The following is a 17,102-nucleotide window of genomic DNA, read 5'->3' as shown; positions in this document are numbered from 1 at the left end:
GATTATAGATTGTTCGATTTTCGCATCTCGATAGTGTTACTAATGATCCTTTTAATACTAAGATCAGTTTGACTTACTCAAATAGAAACAATTCACATTGATTTTTAGTGAGTATTGTCGTGAGGAGAACACTTAAGATCTATTATGTGTTCCTCAAGTAGAATCTAGCAATTCCTCGTCTATGTTTTTAGCTACTAACATTGTCATTTCTTTTGTCTATCTTTGTTAATTAAGTGTCTTGCTCTCTTTTTTATTGGTGTAAATTTATATTGTGACCCTTCTAACAGATGAAGTCTTTTCTCTTGAGGCGAAAAATCTGAAAGAACCCCTCAAATAGAGCTGGAATACAATTTCAACAAATGTTCACCTTCAGCGACAACATATGGATATATATTGTATGCACCTGGAACTCTAAAAAAGCTTTTAACCAAGGCCCAAAATTTCGATATCGGTTAATATATTGGTGTACCCAAAAACCGAGATATATCGGGTTTTTTTGTGACCAGTCCAAACTATTTAAAATATCGGAAATATCAGATATATCGGACATATAATATCGGAAATATATTGGAAATATTGGATTTATATTTAAAAATTGTCAAAAAGTCAACCAATATATATCGATTATATCGGAAATATCGATTATATCGGTGATATAAAGTTTCATATCGGAAATTCCGATATATCTCGGAAAAAAAGGGTTCAATATTCGGTGGGTATATGTCAGAAATATCTCAGAAATATCAATATCGGTGTACCAATTTACTGAGATATATCGGCGAGATATCGGATATCTCGGCGATATTTTGGACCATGCTTTTAACATAACTGAGGAAGAGAGCAAAATAATTTTAGTGATTTTTCTTTTTTACTAAAATTATTTTAGGAAAGTAAAATATCTAAAAGAGTCAGGGCGTGGCCGGGATCCAAAATCTAGTACATATATAAAGCCAAGGTATATACTCTTACGATTCCAAATTTTAGAATGTCATCAAAGTCTCCCCACTTTTTCATACATATACAGAACCAATAGCACCAATCCTTATCCTTAGATCGCTATTACTATTTAAATCACTTTATTAATCCAACCTGCCTCCAATGAAATTAATGAATGATGTAAGATTATAATATATGTTCAAAATAATTGAGCATTTCTTAATAAGGTATGGCCAGTGGAGTGAAAAGGGCATGTGATGTCATGTGAGAACATGGTTGCAAGAGCTAGGATTTGGGTTTGTTTAAGCTTGGAGAGTTGTGCTTAACTGCTTATAGCTTAGAAAATCAATATTACTCGTGTCAATAAAGCCAAAGGATGAGATCAGGTGTGACTTGTGAGCACAATTAGGTGGGTTTCTTCTAGTCGTTCATTGCTTGTGGAGGTTTAGTAATAAACACAAAAGCGGTCCAATCCCTTTTTCATTCAATGGACCACTTGTACGAGTTTTCGCTTTAGGAACTCTTTACAATCACAAAATGTCGCCATTTTGATGAAGTCACAAGGAAAGTGGATATAGGAAACAGGTGACAGTGATATTTGCACATGTCATGCTAGTAGAGAATAGCGATTTAAATTAAAATTATTGATCATGCTCCCCAGACCCTTGTGACAAGATATTTTCAAAAAGAATTTATGTTCTCGTTTTTTTTTGGTTTTGTTTTTGTTTTGTTTTTTTTTGTTTTTTTTCTTCTGTTTAATTTGTAATTTATTAGATAAATAGTCTCACATTGGAGTTTAACGACCCTAGCCAAGCAATATATAAGTATCTGAAGTGGCTTTGCTCATATATATTTTGTCTGTTGGTAATTGGATGCCCTAAGTTTTTATATGTTTTGGAGCAAGCTATTTCCAGAAGGTTATGTGCTCCAACTCTTAACGCCACGTGCTAAAATTTTGAAAGGCCGCGTGTTAGGTTCAAATCGCGCCCACAAGTGAGAGAGCATGTGAGGTAAGCAGTCATGTTTTGTGAGTTTAATATCGGCCAATAACCATATAAGAGCATCTCTAGGGGTAAGGGGCGGTAGTATACTCTTCAAATTTGAAGAAATTTTTTGGAGAATCTAGTCACAAATTTTGATCAACTCTAGGTGGTCGCAAATATTGACCGCAAAATTGATTATAGACCCCACCACGCACGCTATTAAGAATGTCGCGTCGCGATTCATCGTCGCGACCCTAGATCGCATCGCGTCGCCGTCGATCAATATTTCAATGTCGCTATCAATGAAAAGTCGAAATTTTATAAATTGCTTCATTCTCACCCAACACTCCAAAACTATCTCCACAACTATGGCTTTTTCTTCATCATTGTAAAAAACTAGCCAACATACCGACATTGGCGAATCAACTCAACAATCATGTTATTTTGATACACTTAATTAAGAGAGGTGTCAAATTTGCACCTCAAGAAAACACCTTACGTTGTCATGCAAGTATCTGAACAAAAAGTGTCATAAAGCACCACATTGTCAAGGTTATATGCTCATACATAGAAGTTGTAACGAAGATGGTTAAGAAGTAAGATTTTTGAAATGCATGTATGATATATGTTCTGGTATGAAATATATATATGAAGACAGTTTGTTAATATGCACGTGTTATGACGAGGATGATCATTGGTATAGGTATTGCCTCTATGCACAGATATCATGCCCAAATGGTTGTGATGGTGTTAGAGAGCTGAAAAAGTTTGTGAACCTTGAAGAAAAAAGGTTTTGATCTATTGAAGTGTTTAGTGTGTGGAAAATGTGAGTGGTTAGGTGCTGTAATAGAAAAGGTTAAGAGTGGTTAATCATTTCATTTTCTATGACTATGTAACTTAATATATTTTTTTAATATGAATAAACTTTTATTTTATATAAATATATGTTAGTTTAAATTAAAAAATATATATAATAAAATAGAAATTGATTAATATTGTTTATTGACGATTAAAAATAAATATGCATCTACGAAATTAAATTAAATTACAACAATCAACGTTGGTCACCCCTAATGCTCCATAGATGCTCGATAAGGCCGTTTTTAAGTCTATCATGCATAGTCTTTGATTGAACTCGTAGAGTCCTCTCAATGTAGTGTTCCTGAGTAGGTGGGATCTGTGGTTACCCTTCTAGATCAGGAATGTACATCCTCATTTCATAATTTTTATTCTTAGCTCCGATTATCATATTGTGCAATATGATACATGCTCTCATAACAGTACCTATTGTCTCCACATGCCATAATTTGCAAGATTTTGCCAAAATCTCAAATTTAGATTGCAAAACCCCAAAAGCTCTTTCAATATCTTTCCTTGTAACTTCTTGCATCGTTGTGAACCACTTCGTCTTTAGAGTATTAGGGTTTGAAATTATTTGTATAAATGCAGCATAGTCAGGATATATACTATCAGCTAAATAATAACCCATATTATAGCTATGTTGATTTACATCAAAATAAACAGGTGGAGAAGTACCATTGATCACGTTCAAATACCGGCGAGTTGTCCAACATCTTGATGTCATTGTGTGAATCTGGCATCACAAAGAAAAAATGTCATATTTACAAGTCTACGGTTGCAACAGCTTCGAGAATAACAGATGGTTTTTCAAAACGACCACTGTAAGCACTTGGCTATCTAGTTGGACAATTATGTCATTCCAAATGCATACAATCAATGCTTCCCAACATACCCGCCCATCCACGTATGGCAGAATGTGCAAACAAGCATTTTGTATCTGCAATATTTGGCCTTCGCAAGTAAACTGAACCATACAAATTGATAATTGCATCACAAAAATGTCTCAACGCCTGGTTTCCACTTTGCTCGGAAATGTATAATTGATCGTCAATTTGATCAGCTACCGTACAATAACCAAGAATTACGCAAAGCTGCAGCCACCTTGATAAGAGAATCTATACCAAGTTTACCAGCATTGTTAAATTTAGGCTGAAAGTACTTAAAATGAGTCTGAATATCGTTGAAGATGTGAAGAAATAAAGATTTTTTTATACGAAAGCACTGTTTGAAATCTTCTTTCGGAAAAACAGGACGATCGATGAAGTAGTTGGCCTTCAAGATTTCCAAAGTCAAAGCATAGTTTCTATGTTTCACTTTTCAACCCTTCTTTGAACCACCATGTGGTGCCTTCGGAGCATATACTTGTGCTTGTACAAGTACAGCTAAATGGTACTTCATAAAGGGAATGACGTTAACAAATTTTTCATCAAGACTATCTACCAAGTCTTCCGCTGGAGAAGATAAAGAAGAAGAAGACGATGAAGATTGAAGGGGAAAAATCTCATACACTTCATGATCCATTTTTTGGCAATGTGTGTGTGTTGTTTGTTAAGAATTGATGTGAAATGGTTGAGTTGTTTGATAAAAATGTTTAAGTTGAATGTATATAAAATGAAGAAGGAGATGAGTATAGATATATGGATGTAGAATTTCGGCCGTTTTTTGCCCGTTTTTTTTTTTTTTCCGTTGGAGTACGCGACATTAGTAGTGTCTCTCGCGACGGCATTAACCGGGCGCCGTAGTCTTCAATCAAAGTAAAAAAAAAAAAAAATTGAGGCCGCATTTGCAATGGCGCGCGATATTACCAATATCGCTCCACATCCGCATTCAAATTGCCAAATTTGAGTATAAGAATGCGAACAAACAGGTGATACGATCAAATTTGAGGCCACCTAGAGATAGAATTCCAAAAAAATTAAAAGTTTTTCTTCAAATTTGAAGAATTTGACAGATTATACTACTACCTAGAGATGCTCTAAGTATGTGGGAATACGGATGCTTGATTTTGGATTTTTAGTTATATCCCGTTAATAATTTATTTCTTAATTATTGAGGGTATAATGTGAAGAAAATTATTCGTCCAAAAAAAAAATGAAGGAAATTTCTTCAACTAAAAAAAAAAAAAAAAAAAAAAACAGCGAAACCGTTATATGTTAGAGTTGAGAACTTGATACAGACACACAATAATGTGAGAGAACAATTAATTAAACTCAAATGTTTATGTCAACATTCAACAAAAGCACACTCCATAGTCCATAGGACATATTCTATTACTCATTTACTATTTTACCCCACAGTCCACTCTTCCCTACAGAAGAAAGTGTGCTACGAACTAAACAACGTTTGACTTTGTATAAGGACGATTTGGACACAATGATTCAACTTCAGCATTTCATGAGGATGTGGACATACAGCAACTGCAGCCAGAGTGGGCACTATGTCTCATTGGACGGATCTGGACTCCGTTATCCCTGCTCAAAGTGCATTCATCGAGCGAACTTCTTTCTTAATCGTTTGAAGATTCAAAAAGTTTTAACATCATCAATGAGGCCATGTCGTGTGAAGTTGTACAATAGACTTTTAGATACCCTTTGCCTACTTTTAAAATAAATTTGTTCCTCAACACGAAAGGACTAGCGTACGAAACACGTACTAGAGTCTAGAACTCATTCGGCCATCACAAATAAACAATTTAACATCAACGAATGACATTTTAGGATTCCTAAGTACGTGAGTAATTAATGATTCCAAATATATATTTTTATCTTGACACGCAAACAAACTCAAAATCGTTAACGTTTATAAATTCCAGTTAATTTTTTTTATAGATATTAAAGAGCATCTCTAAAGACATTTATAAATTTGAATTAGACTAATTTTTCCAGATATTATTTTCTAATTATTCTAAATATTGTCACAAATAATCAAAAAATCAAAAAATCAAATTTTTTTTTACTTTTTTTGAAACTTGGGGCGGTTAGTAATGTAGTTAATAATTTACAAAATTTGGCTAATTGTAGACCGTTCATTTTCACTATTTTTGATACTATATTTGGCAAGTTTAGAAATTTTAATTTTTTTAATTATTTGTGACAATGTTTATAATAATTAGGATATCATATCTACAAAATATTAGCCTAATCCGAAACTTATAAATACCCTAACGATTTTGAGTTTATTTACGTATCAAGATAAAATATATTCCTAGAACCCCTCCCTATATATATATGCTAGCTTGTAGGCCCGTCCGGTTCTTTTGAAAACATTTAGATTTTTTTAAGAAAAGTGGGACTGCCGTTTTAGTTGCTAACCCATTTTAATTTTCTAACAAATTGTTTTAAATAAAATTTTAACTAAGTTTTAAAAATTCATTTTTTCAATTGGAATAGAGATTCTGTTTTAATAGGAGAATGATTCTTGTTTTAATTAGATACGCTAGATTTTCTCTTAATTTTCAATAGGAGATGAATTCTCATTTTAATAGGAGAAAGATTCCCGCTTTAATTAGAAATGTTATAATTTGTTTTAATAGGAGAAAATTTTTCGTTATAATAAGAGAGAAATTTCCGTTGTAAAAAAGAATTCCCGTTTTTCAAATAGAAAAGAAATTCCTGTTTTAATAGGAGATGACGTAGAATTTTAATAGAGCTAAAAAAATACCCATTGTGGGAGCTTTAATATTAAGACTAAAAAGTAGACTCATACATATGCACCGGCTCTTTTAAAAATTTACTCAACAATCATAATAAATTGTGATTCCTGTTTAAATCGTTAATATGTTTTAATTTTCTAACAAATTATTTTAATCAAGTCTTAAAGACCCATTTTAATTTCTTAACAAATTATTTTAATTAAGTTTTAAAAACCCGTGTTTTTTAATTGGGGGAGGAATCCCATTTTAATTTGGAAATAAAGAGTTTTTATGTTACTATTTGAGTTTTGGTTTTAAAAGGAAATGAGATTCCCGTTTGAAGTTGTATTCTAAAAGGAAAAGAGTTTCCCGTTTTAAGTTAACTATTGACGACGTAGAATTTTAATAGAACTCGAAAAATACTCCTTGTGGGAGCTTTAATATTAAGATATAAACACAAAAAAAATTAAAGATTTATAGAAAAAAATTATAAAATGATTTGGAGATAGAATCAAATAAATATTTGTTTAGATTTTAATTAACTAGAGTTAATCACTAGTTAAAAGAGATGGTAGCTGGTGTTTATGAGATTTTTCACTCCTAAGCACCTAGGAGCGAATTTTTGCTCTAGAATGAGCATTAATTAAGAAAGAGAATTCTTGGATTTTCTACTATTTTGTCATAATTTTTTTTAAAATTGTCACTATCTAATAGGCTTACTACAAAGTTTTGAGGACTTCCAAATTTTGGGCCCTTTGCGAGATCGTCGTCTTTGCCCCTGCTCAAAGCTGGCCTTGATTCCATTAGAGGCAAACCGAGTAACATTAGCCTTCCAATGATTTCCGTGCATAAAAATAATTTTGTGTTTTGTTTGTTTGTTTTTTTTTTTTTTTTGTTACATTATAATTTATAATTTGTACTCTTGCTTCCCTCCTACTTCCTTGAGTGAGTAACGAGATAGATCATGGATGGAACCATATCCCAAACCATAGTACAAAATATCAGGATATGGATATTTATCGATACTCAATTTCTAGATATGTATCGTGGATATATCCCTCTCTTTGGAGATATTTGACATTGTTTCACATGCAAATATCGTAGATATATCCAAAATATCGATAAATATCATAGATATTGTGGATATTTTTTGATATATCATGATACATTATTTATATTTATTTGAAATATAATGGTAAATATTAAATAAAATTGTTATATATACAAAATATCGCTAAATATCTATAAATATCGTAAAATATCTCCAAATATTCCAAATATTACAAATATCATCAAAATATCACTGATATTTACAGTCGTATATATCTCTAAACATATCGTGATATTTATATATCTTTTTCTGAAATTTGAATAGATATCTCCAAATATCACGATATATCGGGATATTTTGTACTATGTCCCAAACAATTTGCATTACAAGAAAGCAGATAAAAGCATAAAACATAGATGCGGTGGTACAGTGGAAGAATATTATTGGTGCAGTCATTAATATAAATAATTAAAAGATTTCACATGGTTTACGGACTTACCATGTAAAATCTTTTAATTATCTTTTAAACAATCCCCTGCAAAACCTTTGGAGGACAGAAAGAAGATAATACCTATATTTTTGTTATCATCCAGTTGAAATGAAAAGTAGAAGTTGACATGATTAAAAGGAAAACTAGGAGGTAGGGCTAGGAAACCCAAAGACTGTTATATATGACAATAAAACAAACGTAACGGGGAGAAAAAAAAAATACAATGGTTACTTGGGTTGTTAAAAAATTGGAAAGAAAAAAAAAATGCTATAATGACAAATGAAAATGCATACAGACATACAGTGTAGTATTTGTTGGGAAAATGGAAAACATGCATAAAAGTATAAAACTACTAAAGAAGCTTTTGTTCCGAAGCAAAACGCAATTTCTCGAATATTTTAGTTACCCATGCAGTAACGTATGGTCCTTAGTTGCATATATAGTTAGTAATTCGCCGTTTAATTCGCGAATTATTCACATATTATAAAAATTTCCGTATAAAACGAACAAGGTGGCGAATATTTGAAAGATGCGATTTAATTAATATGTAAATTTTTTGGATTTATTATTGCCAAATTATAATATCCGAATTATTGGAATTAAAAAAAAAAAACAGGATTTTTATTGTAAAAATTGGAAACTGGAAATGGAAACTCTCGTACTTTAATACTTGGAAGAACTCAACCGACTAAAAAAATAAATTTTAAAGAACCCCTAAATGGTTAGACTAAAGAATAAGAAATACATGTGTTCAATTATTGAAGGCTTTAAGCCATAGCTAGAAAACCGATTCCACCATTTTTTAGTTCTTGAAGCCATAGTCTTGAAGATCAAAACTCAAAAACAATCTTGTTTACCAGGAATAGATGTGTTGGTTGTACGTTTTTAATTTTGTTTGTATTAGTAATAGTAAGTAGAACTAAAAATTTGATATTTGTATTATTTTTTCATGAATAAAATTGTAAAAATAAAAATAAAAATATTATATACTTATATATCAAAGTTTTAAATGTAAAATATATAGCCGAATTTTAAAAGAATGCATTCGTATTATACCCGTTTAAAACACGCATATCGTATTTTTGCCATTAGCATTTTATTGGACCGAATATTTAAAAATATTATTGTTAAACATTTTGAATCTTAGGCGAATAATTTCCGTATCGAATTTTTGCCGTCTACGAATTTACTAGCTATGCTCCATTGTGCATTCACAACCTGCCACGTGTGACATGTCCACCATAATTGGCGCATATTGAAAGGGCAGCTATGAATGAATTTATTAAAAAAACTAATTTTCTTCACAAAGTAATTCTTTTGTTAACTTAGTAAATTAGTTTGCCTCAATGATGCCTTCTAGAGTTCTAGTTTCCACTAACCTGAGACATTCTGAATGAGTCCATGCTGTTTATGTCTTTAGAGAAAATTACTGAACATAAACAGAGTCCATCATTCCAAGTAAATTAACTAGAACCTCATACAGAAATATGTATACAAAGATGTTCATTCGAAATTTGGGGTGGCTGTGTTTTTGGATGTTCACGTACTCTGTAATGTTAGCATGGACACGGAAGTACGGAACAACAACACACATATCTGGGAGCACACACACAGGTATTGAGGCACACACACATCTCGAATTTGAATGAACGGTGAGATAACACAGTTACAGAGATGATCTCTATACCCGGTTGTAGAGATCTTGAACCCTTTGTAGTATGCGTTCGGAGTACCTGTACTACCTACTACTACGCATGCTCTACAGTTCTCATTGTAACAGAGAAATTGGAACTGAAAATCAAGTCAGTGTTTAACTATTTAGGAGTGCAGAGTCTGTCAGAACAAACAAATATTAACACTAATAATGGAGAAACAACTTTTGTTAATTTACAATCAAATTAAGACTAAAAATTAAGAAAAAACGAATTTTACATACAAATCAATATGAACATGTCGTCCTTTGAATTCGATCACGAAGAATTCCATTATACAAGGCCATACGATTCTCGGGCATGGTTTGCTTGTTACGATTTTCGAACCCACAATCTTGATAATTTGGTCTCATTGATTGTCTACATTCCCTTCTGAAGTCATCTCCATTTCTAGTTGGGTGATCAACAACATCATCTGCAAAATGAACTCTTTTCTTCTTCTTTTTTTCTTCTATTCCCATCTAAAAATATTCAAAAAAAAAAAAATAATAAAAAAATACTAACACTAACAAGAAAATTGAAACCATATAGGATTACTTCACAAATTGTTGCAAATTAAACTGCATGGAACGTACCTAAAGATAGACATGATCGTAAAATTTGTGGAGTCCTAGAGTCTGAATTTTGATTGATGGTAATAAATTGATGATCAGTTGACTTTGTCCGACGAAAGGCGAGGAGAAATACTGTTCCGGAGACTGCCATGGCTGTGGCAAACACCATGCCTTGGGAGATTAAAATTGAGGACATGGTCAAGAAACCAAGTGAAAGGGAGTTGAGGAGGCAAGAGAAGAAGAAAAGTTGTTGAATGTTGGTTTACATGAAGTGGTAAGAGAGAGAGATAAATAGAGTGAGATAAAGAGTGGGGGGAAATTAAAGTGAAGTATTATATTGACGAATTCAATATGACAATTTTTTTTTTTGATAAAGCAATATGACAATATGTAAAAGCCAAAAGTGAGAAAATTTTATTATATTTGAAAATGTCGTAAGCATCTCGATTTCTCCTAACAAATGGTGTCTAGTTTTGTTTGTGAACCGCACGGCAAGATCAAAGAAGTGAGACTTTTATTGAACTAGACCAGTATCTATAAATGGAAATGGTGATAGTTTCAATGTTGTTCTCAATTATTTGTTGTCCTTAAGGTTGATTGATTGTCTTTTTCATCTTTCATATTCACTCGAGGAGGCTGTAATTTAGAGGAATAGAGTATATACGGACCTTTTGAGCATTTGGTGTTTTTAATTTGAATAATCTTACTATAGATTTTATCGAAATATTGTATTGCAAATATAGCTATACTTTTTTTTCTTTAAAATTTTAAAATAATTAGAGTTGTTGATTACTTGAATGCCAGACTTATTTTTTTGTAATAAATTAGAGGTTATGGCTGAGCCCAATCTGCATTTGAATCTTAGATAAACCCTACAATTCCTATCCTCCTCTAGAAAACTGTTAAGTATTAAGCTCACGGGAGGAATAAAGTACTCGATTACATTGTCAGTAGCTAAAGAAGCTAAGTGGCCTGCTAATCTATTGGTTTTCCACTTTTCCTATAGACATGCTTAAAAGATACATTCAAAAAGCTTTGTTGTATGCACTTAATGGCTGCAACAAGATTAGAGCATTGCCATGGAGGTAGCTCCTTTTAAGTTAGGATTCGAATATCAATCTGTGAGTCTGATGCTACTATGATCTTTTGTTTCTAGAGAATGTCGACTTATTAGTTTGCAGATCCTCATTAGTTGATTCGGCTAAAAAATGTGTGATAGCCAAATTCGTGACCTGTAAGATGACGTCTTCTGACCCATGAGAGAAGAATGGAAGAGGAGTGGGAAGCACTGTAGCAAGTCCGTGGACAAAGAAGGGGCACGTGACCCTAGAGGGATTTTTTGTGACCAAGCCGAACGTGGATTAAGGGAAGGAGAACGGGAAGCACTGTAGCGGCTCCGTGAAATCCTATATGGACAGGTGGGAAGGCAGCGATCACAAGATAAGAGAGAGGATCAATGAACAAGAAAAAGAGGAAAGAGAAATAAGCTATAAATTTGGTTAACACATTTGGCGCCGTCTGTAGGGACAAGTTGACCCACAATCTAGTGGTAAAAAGAGGAAGTTATAGTATGACTACAATAGCTAAAAGAGGAAGAGGGAGACCCAAAAAGGTGAGGGCTGAAGCCATTGAAGAAGAAACCATGAGTGTGGAAATGGAAAAAATGGAAGAGGAAGTCTAGGATACAGCAACAGAAGCAACTAGACTTCTACAGGAAGAGGTAGTGAGGTTGAGAGATGAGAATGATGAACTGAAAAGAGAAAGAGAGACCACACAGAGAGAAGCGGAGACAGGAGAACCAGAAGCTAGCGAAGTGATGGGTCAGTACGAGGAAGCTCTTCACAAACCAAGAGCGAACCTTGGGGGATGCATCACACTAGAGGTAGTTCAAGCAATGATTGAAAAAGACAGAGAAGCGAGCCGCGTGGAGGAGAGGGATACCCAGAGTGCGGCAAGGCTAGTCTTAATTAGAACCTGTTGGCTGATTCAATCTGGAACTCAGAGGTACCTAAGAGGTTTACGCAACCAAGGTTCGAGAGATACGACGGAAGGGTGATCCCGCGGACCATTTACACCACTTCAGACAACATATGCCACTGTGGCAAGAGAGCAAGTATGATGGGCTCCACTGTATGATGTTTCCCACCAACCTGAAAGGGGGAGCTTCGGACTAGTATTATCATTTGGCATCGCGAAGTATACATAAGTTTGAGGAGTTGGAGCAGGCATTCGTGGACCACTTTCATTCATCAGAAAAGGAGGGTGGTCGACATCGCGAATCTTTTTAATGTTAACCAAAAGTCCACCGAGACGCTTATGGAGTTTCTGTGTAGATTTAAGGAAGAGACCCTACGAGTGGAAAATCTGGATGAGCATACCGTGGTCATAACTTTCGAGCATAGTTTGAAACAGGGAACTAGGGTCCACAAATCTATGTCCAAAATCGAAGTCACGACGTTACACGTGTTGCATCCAAAGGTGGAAAGGTACATACGCTATGAGGACATCTTGCAGAGAAATACAAAGGAACACAAGAAGCTAGAGAAATCAGTGCAAATCGTAGGACAGGGGGATCGAAAAGGCAAAGACAAGACAAGAGGCGGGGGATCCTATAAGAGAGAGACCTATAAAGTAGAAAGAGGCAGAGACCATGTCAGTAGGGACATCCGAGAAAGGAAACCATACCACGAAATAAAGTCAACACCCTTGGATAAGTCGTTGGAGGAAATCTTGCAATTGATAAAGGGGCGCGATACGAAGGTTCAACGGTACCCCTAGGGAATTGGAAGGAAAGTCATTTTGTGCATATCATCAGATCAGGAATCATGCAACCAATGAGTGTTTTGCATTGCAATGGCTGGTGGAGAGAATGATAGAAAAAGGGATCTTTGGAGTTTGTTAAAGAGGTACGCCCGGTCGAAAGAGAGTCGGTAACAGCCGTCAGGATCCTAGGTACAATCAACGTCATCTATAGTGGAGAAATGTTAGGGAGGAACACCCACAGGGAAAAAATAAGGAGGACGGCCAGCTTGCAGCAGATAAATGAGGTTGTGAGTATTCCGCAGCCCATTCTGGGAGCCACTGGGGGAGAGGGAAGGATAGAGTTCACTCCAAAGGATCTGGCGGCAGTAATCTTACCTCAAGAGGACGCATTGGTAATCACAATAGCAATGGGTAATTACATGGTGAAGAGGGTGTTAGTAGACTGCAGAAGCTCAGTGGATTTGTTGTTTAGGGGCGCAATGGAAGAAATGTGCATCGAGAAAAAGGAGATGAAGCCCCCCAGACTAACTTGTTTAGGTTCAACGGCAGCATGACAGAGCCAATAGGGGAGTTGGTGCTACCGGTAACTGCGGGACTGGTGATGGTGCTTTATGATAGTGGACACCAACTTACAATACAATGCAATCCTGGGAAAAATATGGATTCATAAGATGAAGGCAATCTCGTCCAGTTACTATCAGGTGATCCGATTCCCCACTAATGGAGGAATATACAAGATAAGAGGTGACCAGGTCGCGGCACATACAAAACAATCATCAGGTGACGGGTAAAGGGTTAGTTCGCACACTAGAGAAGGATATGTCGGGGAAGGCAAAACCCCCCTAGCATAACAATTACAGACTGCGACAGTTGACGAGGAGCTGCCTGTCGGGGCCAAAACAATGGATGAGATTGAGACTGTGAATGTGATCATGGCGGAGGAAGAGAAATTTGTATCTGTTGGGGCCAGTTTACCAGAAGATTGGAAGGCAAGGTTGACGACCTTTTTGATAGAAAACAATGACGTGTTTGCATGGTCCATAGAGGACTTGGCGGGATTGGATCCGGAGTTCGCATGTGAGAGAGGATGCCAAACCCGTCAGGCAAAAGATGAGGGGTGCTAAACCACAGTATGCACAAGGAATTCGAGAGGAGATACAGAAGTTGAAAGCGGCCGGAATAATCCGCGAATGCAAGTTTACAGAATGACTTTCAAACATAGTTGAGGTTCCCAAGAAAAATGGGAAAGTAAGGATGTGCATCGATTTCACAGACGTCAACAAGGAGTGCCCGAAGGATTACTACCCCATGCCGCGGATCGATGAACTGGTAGACCGAACCACTAAATTTAAGATCTTCTCGTTCATGGACGCATCAATGGGGTACAATCAGGTGGTAATGTACGGGCCCAATTAGGAGAAGACCGTGTTTGTAGTAGAAGGGGGGACTACTGTTACACCAGAATGCCTTTTGGACTTAAGAACGCCGGGGCGATGTTTCAGAGAGTAGGGGAGAAGATGTTTAAGAGCAAAATTTGAAAAGGAATGAAAATCTACATAGATGATATGGTAGAAAAGAGTATGACCGGGGAGGAACATCTGGCGGGTTTGAGCGAAACGTTCTCCATATTACGACGACACAAGCTGATGTTGAACCCTGAGAAATGTATGTTTGGGGTGACATCTGGGAAGTTCTTGGGGTACATCGTCACATACCGCGGAATAGAAGCAAACCCATATCAGATAAGGGCTTTACTAGAAATGCAGTCACCACAGAATGTGAAGGAGGTTCAAAGGTTGGCCGGAAGAGTCACGGCCCTCAATAGGTTCATAGCGAAGTCTTCGAACAAATGCAGACCTGTGTACCTTCTCTTAAGGAAGACAACTAATTTTCAATGGACCGCAGCATGTGAAAGTGCTTTCCAAGAGTTAAAGGATTATTTAGGAAAGGCCCCGATCCTATCACGCCCAAGGCAAGGGGAAAAGTTGTATCTATACTTGGGGGTATCAGAGTACACGATCAGTTCAGTGTTAATAAGGGTGATAAACAATGTAGAGAGGCCAGTTTACTTCCAGAGCAAAACGATGTTAGACGCAGAAACGAGATACAGTAGGATCGAGAAAGTTGCCTTGGCTTTGATTTTCTCAACGTTGAAGCTAAAACCTTATTTTGACGTTCACTCGGTAGTTGTAGTGACAAACTTGCCACTGAAACAGGCCTTAAAGGTTGACAAATCAGGAAAAATGTTGAAATGGGTAGTGATGCTGAGTTCTTATGATATAGTGTACCAGGTCAGGATCACGAAAAAGGCCCAAGCAATGGCAGAGTTTCCCGCCGAGAACCCTACTTAGGGGGAGGAGATAATTATGGAATAGGAAAGCGACACCAGCCACGACCCTGTAGACCATTGGGATATGTGGAATGGATGGAAGGTTTTTGTAGATGGGTCCGCTACCAATACAGGGAATGGAATTGGAGTGGTGTTGGTCACACCAGAGAACACTCGGCTAGAGTTGTTGATGAAGCTGGGGTTCACGACTTCGAACAATGAGTTCTGATCTGGGCGCTGATAGCAGGGTTGGAATTGGCCAAGGATCTGGGTGTTAGCGAACTGACAGTCTATCCTGATTCCAACTTGGTTATATGTCAGGTGAACGTGGGGTTTGCTGCACGATGCCCTAAGATGGTGAGGTATTTAGATGTATTACAAAGAAAAGCTAGAAAGTTCACTAAGATCAGGTTTGTTCATCTAGGCCGCGGAGAGAATTGACACGCCGATGCGTTAGCATATGTCGCGGCAATATAATATTTCCTGGAACCGAAGGTAGATCCATTGAGGTCATGGTACTAAGCAAGTCAAGTACCTCAAAGGACAAAGAGGTTTGGGTAACAACTGAGGGAGAGCCAAGGTGGATGGAACCACTACAAGAATACTAAGCATTTGCCACGGCCATAGACTATGGCTAAAACCCTTTTGCAACAGTTTATAGTTGTTGCACGACCGTTGCCAATGCACCTGTGGCTAACCTTTTGCCACGGCTATTGGCTGTTGCCAAAGCTTGGTTTTTGCCCACGGTTCTGGACCGTTCCATAGGCCGTGGCAGATAACCCTTTTGCCACAGTTGTGAACCGTGGGCAATGCTTAGATGAACTGTAGGGATTGTTTTTTTTTTAAATGGATCAATAGTTTAGCCACGGTTCAAAGCCATGGCAAATGTTTTGAATTGGGTAAAAAAATATATAATTCCAGCACAACACCTGCAATTCATACAAAGATATACAATTCCATTCAAACCCACAAAAATCATAATTTTTCACAATTTAACATTTCATACACAATGTGTACTTGACACGAACGTTTTTACATCATAGATTCCATTTGAAATCCAAACTAACATAGACAAAAAAATATAGTACTCTTTAAGAAATTTGAAATATTATTAGGCCCCCCCCCCCAAAATTTTTTTTTTTTTTTTTTTTTTTTAAAACATCACTAGATATAGCACCCAAACTCGATAGACTATATTCCTAGCCATCTAAATAGCACCTCAACTTCTTTGGATCATAGTCTTCCTATTCCGGTTTGCTTGCTTGTACCTCATCATGTTGGACAGTAGGCTAGGCATTGAAAATTGAAGATATAGCTAAAACCATATAAAATCAATCATTAGAACTTGAACTACACACACATTTTCACAGAAAAATTAACTCAATATGTAAGATTCAGTCATCATCAAATAGAAAGATTAATAGTACAAAATACTAATAAATATTTGTTTAAGAATTAAGTATCACAATCACAGAAGTAGTTTGTTGGCTTCTCTAGATAAACAACATAGCAGCGCATACATCTGAACACCATTTTTGAATTATGAAAGATTACCTGATTGAGTAGTTTTGAATATGATATAACCTCGTGTCTAGTTAATGATAGAAGAGACTGCATGTGTTCATCTATTCCTCATACTACCTGCAAGAGAGAAAACAACTGGAGTTACATACCTCTACAAGAATTAATTTCATATACCAATCACACCCATACCACTATTAGACGTACGGATGGAACCTCTGACAAATAAGTCAGCTGCTAATTTCAATGTTGCTAACACACTATGTGCTAC

General features: G+C 35.9%; 1 protein-coding gene across 1 annotated transcript; it reads right to left on the bottom strand.

Moving 5' to 3' along the window:
- Positions 1–9,786: 9,786 nt before the first annotated feature.
- LOC147507706 (uncharacterized) lies at positions 9,787–10,523 on the bottom strand. Its single transcript, XM_086596398.1, has 2 exons — positions 10,226–10,523; positions 9,787–10,116 (listed from the first exon to the last, which is right to left on the bottom strand). Exons 1-2 carry the CDS (start codon positions 10,412–10,414, stop codon positions 9,892–9,894), a joined length of 414 nt encoding a protein of 137 aa, XP_086452524.1. The 5' UTR covers positions 10,415–10,523; the 3' UTR covers positions 9,787–9,891.
- Between the last annotated feature and the right edge of the window lie 6,579 nt (positions 10,524–17,102).

Source organism: Coptis chinensis, chromosome 3 (assembly GCF_015680905.1).
Source record: "Coptis chinensis isolate HL-2020 chromosome 3, ASM1568090v1, whole genome shotgun sequence".
Taxonomy (NCBI): Eukaryota; Viridiplantae; Streptophyta; class Magnoliopsida; order Ranunculales; family Ranunculaceae; genus Coptis; species Coptis chinensis.
The sequence above is the reverse complement of the archived record's forward strand: the minus strand, read 5'-3'. Positions and strand labels throughout refer to the sequence as shown.

Coding starts and splice junctions, on each gene's coding strand:
- LOC147507706 (XM_086596398.1), bottom strand. CDS start 10,414: ATGTCCTCAATTTTAATCTCCCAAGGCATGGTGTTTGCCACAGCCATG. Junction 10,117..10,225: donor CTTTAGGTACGTTCCATGCA/GTTTAATTTGCA, acceptor TAGATGGGAATA/GAAGAAAAAAAGAAGAAGAA.